The 13,055-nt window shown below is 33.8% G+C and overlaps 1 protein-coding gene across 1 annotated transcript in view; it reads left to right on the forward strand.

Annotated features, from left to right (window-relative positions):
• The window catches only part of Arf51F (ADP-ribosylation factor 6), a 48,041-nt gene extending 37,357 nt beyond the window's left edge, over window positions 1-10,684 (forward strand). Inside the window, exons 3-7 of the mRNA XM_073084188.1 lie at window positions 2,397-2,505; window positions 6,660-6,815; window positions 8,003-8,149; window positions 8,971-9,160; window positions 10,360-10,684. Coding sequence (XP_072940289.1) covers window positions 2,424-2,505; window positions 6,660-6,815; window positions 8,003-8,149; window positions 8,971-9,113 — 528 coding nt within the window. The 5' untranslated portion in view covers window positions 2,397-2,423 and the 3' untranslated portion in view covers window positions 9,114-9,160; window positions 10,360-10,684. The remainder of the gene's footprint in view (window positions 1-2,396; window positions 2,506-6,659; window positions 6,816-8,002; window positions 8,150-8,970; window positions 9,161-10,359) is intronic.
• Window positions 10,685-13,055: the final 2,371 nt, after the last annotated feature.

A 13,055-nucleotide genomic window follows, 5' to 3' on the forward strand; every position in this document is an offset into this window, starting at 1 on the left:
GAGATTAATCGCCACGATCCATTTCTTGAAATCGCAGATCTTATAAATTACATAATTTAGGCTTGAATACTTTAGATGCTTTAATTATCCCAATTACATATCAGCTTATGATAAAGAAAAATATTTATCCTATTTAATAGATAAAAATGTTAAAGTTTTATATAAGACATGTCTGAGATTGAGGATAAATACGGAAACAGGATGTACTTACTTTTCGAAACATAAAAATAGTGATCTACAGTTCAATTGGGAAAAATTATGGCCTAATTATTTGCCACAAAATATTATACTCTGTTGTTAAACCTGCTTAAATATACGAGTATATGAGAATCGTAACAATTTTGTACGGCTTCAGTATCATTAGTAGCTGTTGTCAGCGACGACTCAGGTTATCTCAGTGTCTCTTCATTCTGAAATGCCCATATTCACTAGTAAGACAGGTGAATATAGCTAATATCTTCAAATATTTTTTCATATTATGGTTTTCGTAAGCTACTTAATTATATTTTTAAAGATTTTCATTAATATGTATAATGTGAGGTGAATATTTTTTTAACCATAGTTGATGTGCACATTATATTTAAATGTTCCTATTAGGTACTACATGTTAACATGATATTAGTTGGTAAAGCATAATTAATGATGCCATTGTTAGTAGCACGCGTACCAGAAATTCTATCCACATAACACTTAATTATACGCATATTACAAATTAATATGTACAAACTTAATTCTGAGAATGTACGTATTCTACTGCTGATTTATTAATTAAATCTATATGTAATTTTCATTTCTTGTCTATCAGTGTATTTTTCCTCAAAAGCCCTCTTTTCGCAAGATTGAAAATTGACGTCAATTGCCGTCAAACTAATGAGATAAGATACAAACGGCTTGCAGCGGAAACCGCCGTCAATGTGGATATATAATATAAATATGAGGATCTGCTAAATATTATCTATTAATTGGTCTAATACGTGTTTTTATCTACTGTCTATGAGTTTAATATTAGCCTAAAAGTGTTCCTCGGTAGTCGCCGCAAGAAAGATGTTATCGGACCAAAATTGGCGAATTGATGTCAAACCATTCAGACAAGTCGTAGACACAAAAGGTTTACAGCAAGTACTACCTTCACCGGATTACCACAGATTAGAAAGTTCCGTGCGGCTAGAAAACTCGAAAGCACGTGGTTTACTAAAGAAACGGGAACGCAAGTTCAAGTTCTGTACGATCGGTCATTCTGGTTTTTCCACTTTTACTGCGTTATAAGTTCAGCATAATATCAAAAAGGTAATTGAAATTTGGGACGAGTCTCTTGTGTTTTATCATAACCTGTTTTATTATAAAATTCTTTGAAGATCATCCGCCGCGGGCGTTTCGTGTCCCTACTTTTACTTATTTTATTTTCTTATTCGCCGGTGTATTTTTTGTGAGCATCGACATTTCCATACAAATATTATACATATTTATACTTTCTAGGTTCGTTTATATTGGTTGAATTACATCACACAATATTAAATATCTTTTTTATATGTTCAAAAAAAATTGGAAGTGCGAACACATCTATTGCGGTAAAACTTCCGTGTATTCTTTTTCTGAGGCACGATCGTCACCCTTATGCGGCTGCAGCATATTGTTTCTTCAACTAAACGTTATTTATTAGCCCAAAACATAAAAATACATTTATAAATAAACAAAAACTTACAACAATACCGTTTGCTCAAAATGATTACAGGAAGTGAACTGTTTACTTGTTAGAGCTCATGAGACAATTGATAGAGCTAATAATAGTTATTTGTAATGTTTCATCTTCCAAACATAGACCGACCTCCAAGCTCCACCTTAGCGTGCTAATAACTGATATTCCCTAACAAGATCGTCATCTAACCTTCGCCGTCTAATTAATCTGACACTAGATAGGGACGGGTGCCGTAAGTGCTTTTCAATAATTAGCTGTTTATACGGCTGTATATAATGTTATTATAGAGTTTTTGATTTGTAAGCAGAGGAATATAATTCGTTACGATGTGTTTAATTAATAATAATAAGGTTTATAATCTACGGAAGTTGTTTTTGTTGTTAGATTGTATTATTATGCTAAATAAGCATGTATAATGAGTATACCTAATCTCTATTTGAAATACATAAGTATTTATAAAACAGGAATTATTCCAAATTAATTCATATAGAACTTTTTCAATGTATTTTTTTTTTGTAACGCTACTGGAGGTGTTTCACTATGTAGATCTAGCGGCGCAAGAAACGTCATAAAAATATAAAATTCACACTAAAACACTGAGACATCTTATTTAAATTGCAGTATTTGCAAATATTTTAATATAATGTAGTAAGTTATGTAATCAGAGCTAATAATAATTGTTGGTTTTCTTCTATTTCAGTTGTGCGGTTGAGGCGAGCTCGACGCAATGGGGAAGCTGCTATCGAAGATCTTTGGTAACAAGGAGATGAGGATATTGATGCTCGGTCTCGACGCTGCCGGAAAGACTAGTATCCTCTTTGTAAACTATTACCACCTGGTATTTATCGTATTAGAGGCTGTGGAAAATAATTGTGGCAATATATTAATATGACACAGTCAGGGCGATCACTTTAGATACAATGACACAAGTCAGTGATATTTAGAAATAGATATCTAATGCTGTAATATTAATTGGAATTACTTTATTTAGGTACTAGCTGACCCGGCGAACTTTGTACCGCCTCAAAATCTTTTTATTAAATATATTTCATACAAAATATAGCCTATGTTACGCGTAGATAATGTAGCTTTCGAATGGTGAAAGAATTTTTAAAATCGGTCGAGTAGTTTATGAGCCTATTCATTACAATCAAACAAACAAACTCTCACTCTTACTAATATTAGTATAGATGTCATCACATTAGGAATATATAGATCAAGGTAAAATTCTGTTACATCATGGCAGTAAATTATTAATGTGACCATCGATACTGCCTATTTTATGCTTCTCAATTATTGTTTATTCAGTAACTGTAGTACTTAATACGAAAACGCCAGAAATTCCACGTCCATCAGGAATCCGCGCCTCATAGTTCTCATTAATATTTCACCTAATTACAATTACAATGCCGAACAAAGCTAGCAAGTTAATAACAATACACGTTGTATTGTTAAATTGGATTATGAGGTTATAGCTCGCGAAGTCTCAATTAGCGGGACAAACAATGTGGACGGGATTGGTTGTATAAAGGACAACGTCAATACATAACAGGGTACCGAGCGTACCAGCTGATTGCCATTCATCACGAAAGTCGATTTGTACGTCGGTTGTCTCGTCGTTTCATGGCTTTGAATTGGACCATATATCTTCAGCTTCATTTGAAAACGGTTACGTGACCGATATTTGGTTTTAACATCGATATGCCGTTTTTGCATCGATAGCAGAGATGGTAGTTTCAGTTGCAATCTCTCGCAGTGTCTATTGAATCTTATTCGTTTCGTTTCTTTGTCACTTCAAGAATTCTTTTTAGACGAACTAAAGACGTTGAAAATACAAGATTAAGAACGTTTTTGGTTTTTCCGTTTACTAACTTTGTTGCATTATCTTGTCCATAGGATTTGATTTCGTTACCACGGTTGACTATGTCAATTAAATCCATATGGTGTGATATATGAATGAAAACGGTTTTTAGTGTTACAGTATAATGCATCGGAACATTGCTTACTGTGAACTATTTGTATTCATTATGTTCAATGGAACGGTCGCTTGTTTCATTGCTGCCCTCGTCAACATCAATATTGTTTTTGCACGCTTTATATTCACTATTAGTTCTTGTCAAATATTCCACATTGCCGCGTCGTGCGACCTATTTTGGATTTTAGTACTTTAATGCAATGATAATTTAGTAAGTCTATGTATTTAGTTACTAAAGAATATTCTTAGGTTATCTCGTTCTGATATTGTTAATTGTCCGTGTTAATTGTTCAAATATAATTAGAAATTGATTTATTTAACACAAAAATATCGTTGGGAACTCTATACTTACGAGTGGTGTATAAAAAATGTTCTCAAAGGTGTGTGAAGTCTTCCAATACACACTTGTCTACAGAGGTGGACAGTGGTGGTATTATATAACAGAGTTTTATCAGCGTTTTAACCTATTTTTAGTTTTCTGGCACTAAAAACACAGATTGAGCCGAATCCATTAATCACAGAAACAGTTTAACACATCGGTTATCTGGGTATCTCTACGTTCAATGGATTTTAACGATTTATTTTAGTTTCTTCGTTGAAATTGTTAGTTAACACTGTTCACGCTAGTGCAAATAGTGACCGTCAGAATGGCCGGTCACTACCCATATTTTACATCGAAATAATTACTAAAAGTTGCTACCTAGTTGCTACTAGTTGCTATTAGTTGCTACTAATTGCTACCTTCGATTAAAAAAAGATAAACTACTTTTTATGGTGACCGGCCATTCTGACATCAGGATGGCCGGTCACCTATCCAGTGAGAAGAAACTGCGCAAATTAATAGAGTTTTTTTGTAATCAATAGTTGCTACCAAATTGCTACCTTCATATGCATCGTACTGGAGTTCATAGCTTTTAAGGATAAAAGAATATTACGGATTTAATATAAGAGATCTAAACGCCTGTATAATTAAAAGAGAAAACCCGAAATTAAATATATTATGCTTATACATTATACAGGCGTTTAGTCCTCTTATATTAAATCTGTAATATTTTTTTATCCTTAAAAGCTACGAAGTCCAATACGATGCATATGAAGGTAGCAATTTGGTAGCAACTATTTATTACAAAAAAACTCTATTAATTTGCGCAGTTTCTTCTCACTGGATAGGTGACCGGCCATCCTGATGTCAGAATGGCCGGTCACCTTAAAAAGTAGTTTATCTTTTTTTAATCGAAAGTAGCAATTAGTAGCAACTAATAGCACCTAGTAGCAACTAGGTAGCAACTTTTAGTAATTATTTCGATGTAAAATATGGGTAGTGACCGGCCATTCTGACGGTCACTGCAAATACAGCATTTTAATGCAACAGTATAAAGTTTATCTTTTTCTTCACTTCGTATGACCTATTTTAGTTTTTCCCACTTTATCGCATTAATCGGATTAGGACTAAGTGCACTTAGTTGCAAGCAGATATACTTGAATTATTTATGGAAAGTAAGTTTTAACCTACATGTTTGACACTAACTTTGAACTAATTAATATAATTATGAGAGAGTAAAATATTTATTGTACTTGTTTAGAAATATCTGATTTATATCTTGTGTCAGAAAACTTAAAATTATACTTATTGTTAATTCTTATTTCTATCCTATGGATTCCTATCGTGAATGATTAACTCATTAGTGCTGGTATTTGTGCTGAATTAGTATCCCATCCCATTCATTTATTTTCCAACATAATTTGTCATCTGAATAATCTCTTCGTGTTCTTGTATTATTAAGGGAATGCTATACAGTTTTTAAGTCCACTAAGTTTTCCTACTTGTTATGGAAATGTGTAGTGCAACTTTTCCACTAGATAGAGCAGTTACTCATACACTTCGCCCACGTTTAGGTACTTAGCGCGATGCTTATTTAATATTTACGCTACAATATTCATAACACATGTATATAAGTAGCTATGTTTACTGTGATTACGTAATTCTTCTAAAATATTAAATATTCCATTCGAGTAGTATATATCTTTACAGAATTTATGTTGGAAATGATCGTGCAGTCCAGCAGGTCTGGTGGGATGGTAATTGGTAACTGCCGTCCATAGAAAATTGTTGTAAATCCCAATTATTGATTTGAGTCCTACTTGTGGTCAACGTGGGCTACGTGCTTCGCTAGCGCTGTGGACCTAAGAAGGAATGCCACATCCTTTAAACTTTAAACTTTTAAGCAGATTTAAAATGAAAACTTTTCGACATCACGATAAAATACGTTTTAGGTAACATTTATAGACCTAAGAAAGTAGTATAAAGAAACTAGTGTGGCCCAGATAAAAAATAGGGCACTTGTAACACTACCCGCAGTGAAGCGTGGCCCGGATTATGTTTCGAGCTGTCTAGTATTTAGAAAATTTGTTATTGTCGCCGATAGTTAATTTGTTGATGCTTGAGCTAAATGGTCGGTGACCATGAATGTCTGCAACTGACTAATACCTCCTTGCAGATGCCACTTGTGACACATTTATTTAGGCCTGTTTCTAGGGCGCTGCCGCATACTGTGTTCTGATTTGAATGTCGTTTGTGTGTTGCGATAAGGCGTGCCAGCTCTGTATGGTAAAGTTTGGATTTGGCAAAATGTTAACAGTAGATGACAAAATTATCTATAGACTAAAACCGAAACTGGATCATTAGGTTCAGTTCAGAGTCAGTTGTGCCATTATCAAATGTATACAAAAATACTACTAACCAATTATGTCTGTGTATTATAATAGACTGATGTGAATAAACTGTCGTTAAGCACTTAAATATCGGTGTCACTGTGTTAGTGATGTAGATAAAGTCCTTCTTAGATTTTATCGCACGAAGGCTAGATCATTTAAACTTGTTTTGCATTAAATTTATTTTATTCTTATTGTATATATTTATTTTTCTATTTATATCTAATTTTACCATTATTCATATACCACGACATTTCCTTAACAACAAACCAACAGCTATTTTATATAAATTAAAATTAGGCCAGTCAGTCACAACGATACCCACGGTCGGTTTCAACGTGGAAACTGTTACGTATAAGAACGTCAAATTCAACGTGTGGGACGTCGGGGGGCAGGACAAGATACGACCGCTCTGGAGGCATTATTACACAGGTATTTTTCATTTTATGTCTTACGCAGGAACTTGGCTTACGCGGATGGCCATATGCTTGAACTCTTATCTATATTATTAGGCCTGCGTCTAGCAGTGGCAATATAAATGATTGATGTTGATAATTTCATGTGTGTACCAGATAATTAAATCCTCAAAGACAGCAACGCTGTGGTCATATTTAACAGGGACTGCAGTCGTAGCAGAAGTTGATTACAGATGTCCAAGTGTGGCAGTGTCCACTTACTTACATTACTTTAAGATTTCTATTCGAACAGGGTAGCAATGTCCATTTCGCCATAAGGCGATCATGCTTATGTGCCAGTTATTATTATTTAGTACTGCTTAGGGTTATTAACACGACTATTTGAATTACTTTTATCTGCGATAATAAACAAACATTGTTTACACGCAATGTACATATGTAACCATTCGTTTTTATACAGTATTCTCTATATGGGTTTCTATCAGCCTAGTTGAGTGAAGCTGAACAAAAGTGAAATGATCTAGATGTGAATTCGCGATGTTTTCTCTCCAAAGAATACGAGCTGCCCGTCACGCGACTTGACGTGACACAATGTAACTTTTATGGCTTCACGTTAGGAGTTATTAAAAAGGAATAGGGTTGCCGTCTATTGGTATATAATGGGAAAGATATTGGCAGTGGTAACAACTGCAGATTTTTAAAATTGATAGCTTTTACATTGTATATTTCTTAAATCACTAGTGCGCTAATTAATTTCGATCCGCTTGGCGGAGCGGTCTCCATACATGTAGTGGGTTCTGAGTTAGATTCCCGGCGAGACACTAAACTATCTAAATAATGAAACACGGGTATCCAAAATGCAATTTTGTAATTAACTTACACCCCCTTTTATATCTACAGGAATTGAAAGTGTGAAACAAGTATCGTATTTTTTTCTCTGTGTGCGTGATTGTATTACGTTAGAAATAAATAAGTAGCATTATACACATATGAATATGAAATAACACACATATGAAATAAACAAGTAGATATACACATTATATTGTAGAATATTTCTTAGCCTGCCACGTATGCATCTGATAAGTTTGACAACTTCTATCTTATAATATGTCAGGATTCATCCCTTATGCAAATAGATAATTTGATTATAGACACTAAAGTGGTAATTATTTAAAAATCTAAAAAGCATACATAATGTTCCAGGTACCCAAGGTCTAATATTCGTGGTGGACTGCGCGGATCGCGACAGGATCGACGAGGCGCGGCAGGAGCTCCACAGGATCATCAACGACCGCGAGATGCGCGACGCCATCATACTCATCTTCGCCAACAAGCAGGACTTGCCTGACGGTGACTTTATTAACATTAAAAGAAATGAAGTAGTTTTTTTTTTTTTTTTTTTTTTTTTTTTTTATCGTTTAACCTAACGATTAGGCAGACGTGCTACCTGATGGAAAGTAGTCAACGCCGCCTATGGACATTTGCAACACCAGAGGAGTCGCCAATGCATCGCCGGCTTTGTATGAGAGCTCTTTTTGCACCTTTTTTGAAGAGCCCCATGTCAATAATAAATTAATGTAGTTGTTAAGTATTTGTTGAAATATGTATTTGTTACTTTAAATATATTTGACTGCATTCAACGTTTGGGCTTTTTCGCTGATTCTTCTGCATAAATGAAGAAATATTATATTTTATTGGTTTTTTAAGTTTTCAAAGTCTGGTCTGGTAGCAATAGCAATCCGTATAAAACTACTGTGTTATATTCTGGGAAAAATCTCTGAAGAATTAATTTTATTATCAAGAGATTTTTCTGCTTCAGAAACTTGGGTGACTATAGTCATGAATAAATATAGTCTATAGGTGTTAGAACATGAACTTTGATTTAACTGTCGAGGAACCACGACCACATCTATATATTTTTGCCTTACGCTGCTATTATTGTGTCAAATGCTGCTGTATTCATATTTGAAGAAGTATAACAGATAAATTTACACGAGGTGTCGTAACTATGACCTCCTGCTTAGGACATATCTATATATTTACGAATCAATACTCTGCATACTCTTTTGCTATATCAATTTCATATAACTTAAAAATACTCTCTTTTATTGTTATAATGTTTATTTGTTGCTTTCTACATACTAACATACCAAACGTCAAATGCATTCTAGCAATGAAACCGCACGAGATCCAGGAGAAGCTCGGGCTGACGCGCATCCGCGACCGCAACTGGTACGTGCAGCCGTCGTGCGCGACCTCCGGCGACGGGCTGTACGAGGGGCTCACGTGGCTCACCAGCAACCACAAGTTATGAGCTGCGGAGTAGGCGGCGACGCTGCGACGCCGCCTCCGCGCGCCACGGTACGTCTTGTGTACACTGTAACATACGCAATGCCACTTGCGTTCAGCGATGATGCCGCACTAGATCCGAGAGAAGCTCGGGCTGACGCGCATCCGCGACCGCAACTGGTGGTTGTATGTTTAAAACTTAAAAACCAATGCGTTCTTTTTGTTCTTCGATTTGGCCAACGTATTGTCGTTATAAAGGTATTTGTAGTGTCCGACCGATGGTGGTTTTTCAGCCGAAACTCAGCCAATTTTTTCGGACTTATTTGACCAGTCATTAGTTATTTTTATGACGTACCTCACATTCATAAGGACCGTGGACAGCTTCCTTAAGGCTATTCTATTTCTCCCTTAAAGGCAGTTGTATTTTTTTGCCGTGTTTGCGACATGCTCACTGATGTGAATGTGTGGTTACCAAATCGGATGATTTAAGACTGTCTGTAATCAAGACATTGATGAAACATATAATTGATATACATATTTTATTTTTATTTCCGTATAAACGATTTTATGAAACTCTAAACTTTGTTGTACCAATGACTATATTTTTAGCCGAAGTTGGCAGCGAAATGCCAGAAGTTTCGTAATGTATCTAACGCTTAAAGGTCAGGACCATTAACAAAGTTTCTCCTAACTTCCAATAGCAATTAAACTTACGTCTGCTGGAACGATACTAATGTGCAATTTTCTTCCAAGTTTGTGTTTAAAACTTTTTAAATTGATTTTATACTTCTAATTGGACTGATCATTACTAGATCTATGTTCTCATTATATTACATTACAATTTCAAAAGTGAAACAAAACTTATAGATTATATCATTGCATTTACTCAATATATGGTTCAAATTTAGTAAGTGTTCCTTTAGTAAATTTAGTAAAATTCCATCCTAACGATGACTCCTATACGAAGAAATGTGTTCTGTAAAGTGACTCAAAGCATGAATTAATGACGTCATCACTTATAATTTATAGCAGCATTATTTGTGTATGTTTAGTCAGAAGAGGCTAGGCCAATTTATTCATTTGGGCAGTAACGTTTTTGGGATCGCTTTTAGATTTTGGTTTCCTTTTTTAAGACTAATTTATAAACATTCTTCCTAATTTATAACATCTTAATACCAAGCAAATAACCTACCACGGACAAATTCTTAAGTTTACTGAGTAAAAAAAAAAAATTAAACCATTAATTAATATCAGTGTTTCTTTCATTTCAGGTGTGGAAATCGATGCCATTTAATTGTAAGTAAGTAGCGCTCGTGCCGTCAGATCTAGCGATCTCGCGAGCCAGTGTCTAACTGACCCGATGTGTTACAATAGTGAGGTGCGATGTGCGTACACGGACCGCAGTGTTACTAGCGAAAGACTACAATGTTAGTTAGTCAAGTGAATCAATTGTCACACAAACGAGAAATCAATTATTCCATTATTTAATTAATAAAACAAATTAATAGTATTGTTGTAACGAAATGTATTTGATTATTTTTTTTATGTTATTTAAAAATGAAAATGATTACATAGAGTAAATGATTTTTATTATTATTCCTTTTTATTTTTTTTTCGTATTATTAAATTAATGTGTACCTCCAACTTTTGTATAGTAGTAGAGGTTTCGGAGTTAATGCATTATAGTAATCAAATGAGTTAAAATTAAGACTTGAGATTGTGTGGGAGATGGTTGTACGTGTTTCAAATTCGTTTAAAAGATAATAAATGTAATATTTCAGTAAATCAGTTTTTATAAAATTAAAAATTGACATACTTGTAATAAATTTTGTGAAGTTGAAACTAATACAACGGGTAACGCGAATATTTATAAAGCAATAACCATGATGCACGCCTGAATAACTGTAAAAGTATGTACAGTAGCTTGACTATGGATATGCCGTGGGTATACAGTAGATAATAACTCTGAATAGTAAGTAGGTTCAGCTTGGTAATGCGAAAAGACATTCTATTTAGTCTACTAATAGTTCAATCCAATGTTTAATTGCACGTTAACGGAGTCCTCTGACGATTATATAATAACCCATACTATTGTACAAAACGCTTCATTACTTCGTTAGAACATGATTTTTTTTGTAATATAATAGGAGCTATAAAGTAATATAGTATGTACAAAACCTATTTCGTTGAGGATAAGATGTACAGCCCAAATTAGATCAACTTCTGTCATAGTTTATACATTATTTACGGTTTATCAACCATTAAAAATTATATAAAATAGATGTAAAATGGTGCGTAATAGGCATTTGTAATGTCTTTTTATATTATCAAGCTAGTTGCCTAATTTAGACTAAAGGCACTTTGGAATTGTCATTTATTATAGTTATTTAGTCTATTTTATCCAAAAATCGTGTTTAAGAACATTTTTTAGAAACATACAAGCTCGATCATGACTGCTACAATTAAATTTGAAAATAGGATTTTAAAAAAAAAGATAATGTTCTTTTCGACCAAATTAAATCCATTATAAAATAACATAACACAACACATCATATGCAATATTTGTAAAGAATAACTTAAAAATAATGTTAATTGTGGAAAGATTTTAAAAATTCGCATAGTGCCTTTAGTCTGAGATACTTAGTTAGGTACCATTTCTAGAATGTTTAACAGCCAAGGGATATACATTTGTAATAGTAATCGATACCATGTATATAGAAAACTGACTAGCCAATAGAGTCGGCACACACAGTGAAAATACTATAATATATTATTTTATCTTTAAATATATTTTATATTTAATAAATCGCAAATAATCGTAATGGATAATGTCAAGCCATTCTTCCGAATACAATCACAAATACTTTCAAATTAGCATTTATTTTGATATCTCAATATAGAAATCTAATATTGCTATAATTAAATAGATAAAGTATATTACCACCTGTGCGATGCTACATTATTAATATGTATAACCGATATGAACTTAAAGATAAATGGTATATTACGGTATATTCACTGTTTGTGACAACTCTTACAAAAGAACTTGGATCATCGGTGTTGTGCTGTGACACAACGAAGCTTCATAGCATTATGTTAGTAAAAATATTTTAAACGGTAAAAGTATATGTTATAAAAGCATTGTAAATATTGTATGGCTATTGTATACAGACTGAATGAGTTGATATGAGTGAAGGAGTGGGGAGTGTCGAACGATTAAGTTTAGTAGAAGAGTTGATCGTAAATAATTTTATGTGAATGTCTTGGCAATAAAACTCGGATGTTGCTACACCTAAGGATATGTTTGGTTCGATGAGGATTGATGGGATCCAGGAATTAATCGATTTTTTCCCGATAATGTATTAAATCTTTATCAAAGGATGACCAATCTCTACATATTGGAGGATCGACCAACCTCTACATATTGGTGTGGTAGCACGTAGTCTTCAGACTCATACCGTAGCTTGATCACATATATATTTTTTTTGTTAGGGTTATTTCAAGATTTCTATTTAATGACTTAACATTATATCTAATTAAGAAACGCCCCATATTTTTTACCAAATTGTGCTACAACGATTTCGTAAATTGTCAAGTTTTCCACATTTTTTAAAGTTGCCTATACCTTTTTTGAATTTTATATTTTTGTTACCATGTGCGTTGGGACTTTCCATGTGCGTCTGGACGTTGGGATTATGGAAGAGAAGGATTTTTCATTGTCATTTTTGAAAATTGACCTCACACGAACCTACGTCGCAATAAAAGTTTCTTTCTAGTGATATATCATAATATTTAAAGCTTTGCTTTCAAGCTTTCGGTGTGATTTGAAGTAGCATAGCGTTGCAATGGGACCATCTGGTTTTAATGTTTCTACATGGACTTTAAAATGAGAGATAAGTTGAAAGTAATTTTATGTTGTCACGTGTGCTTACAAGACGTTTACAAAGATTGCTTCCGCATAGTAAAT

Source organism: Epargyreus clarus, unplaced genomic scaffold, assembly GCF_041222505.1.
Source record: "Epargyreus clarus isolate Ecla_fem2 unplaced genomic scaffold, WU_Ecla_fem_2.2 ptg000003l, whole genome shotgun sequence".
In the NCBI taxonomy this organism is placed as follows: Eukaryota; Metazoa; Arthropoda; class Insecta; order Lepidoptera; family Hesperiidae; genus Epargyreus; species Epargyreus clarus.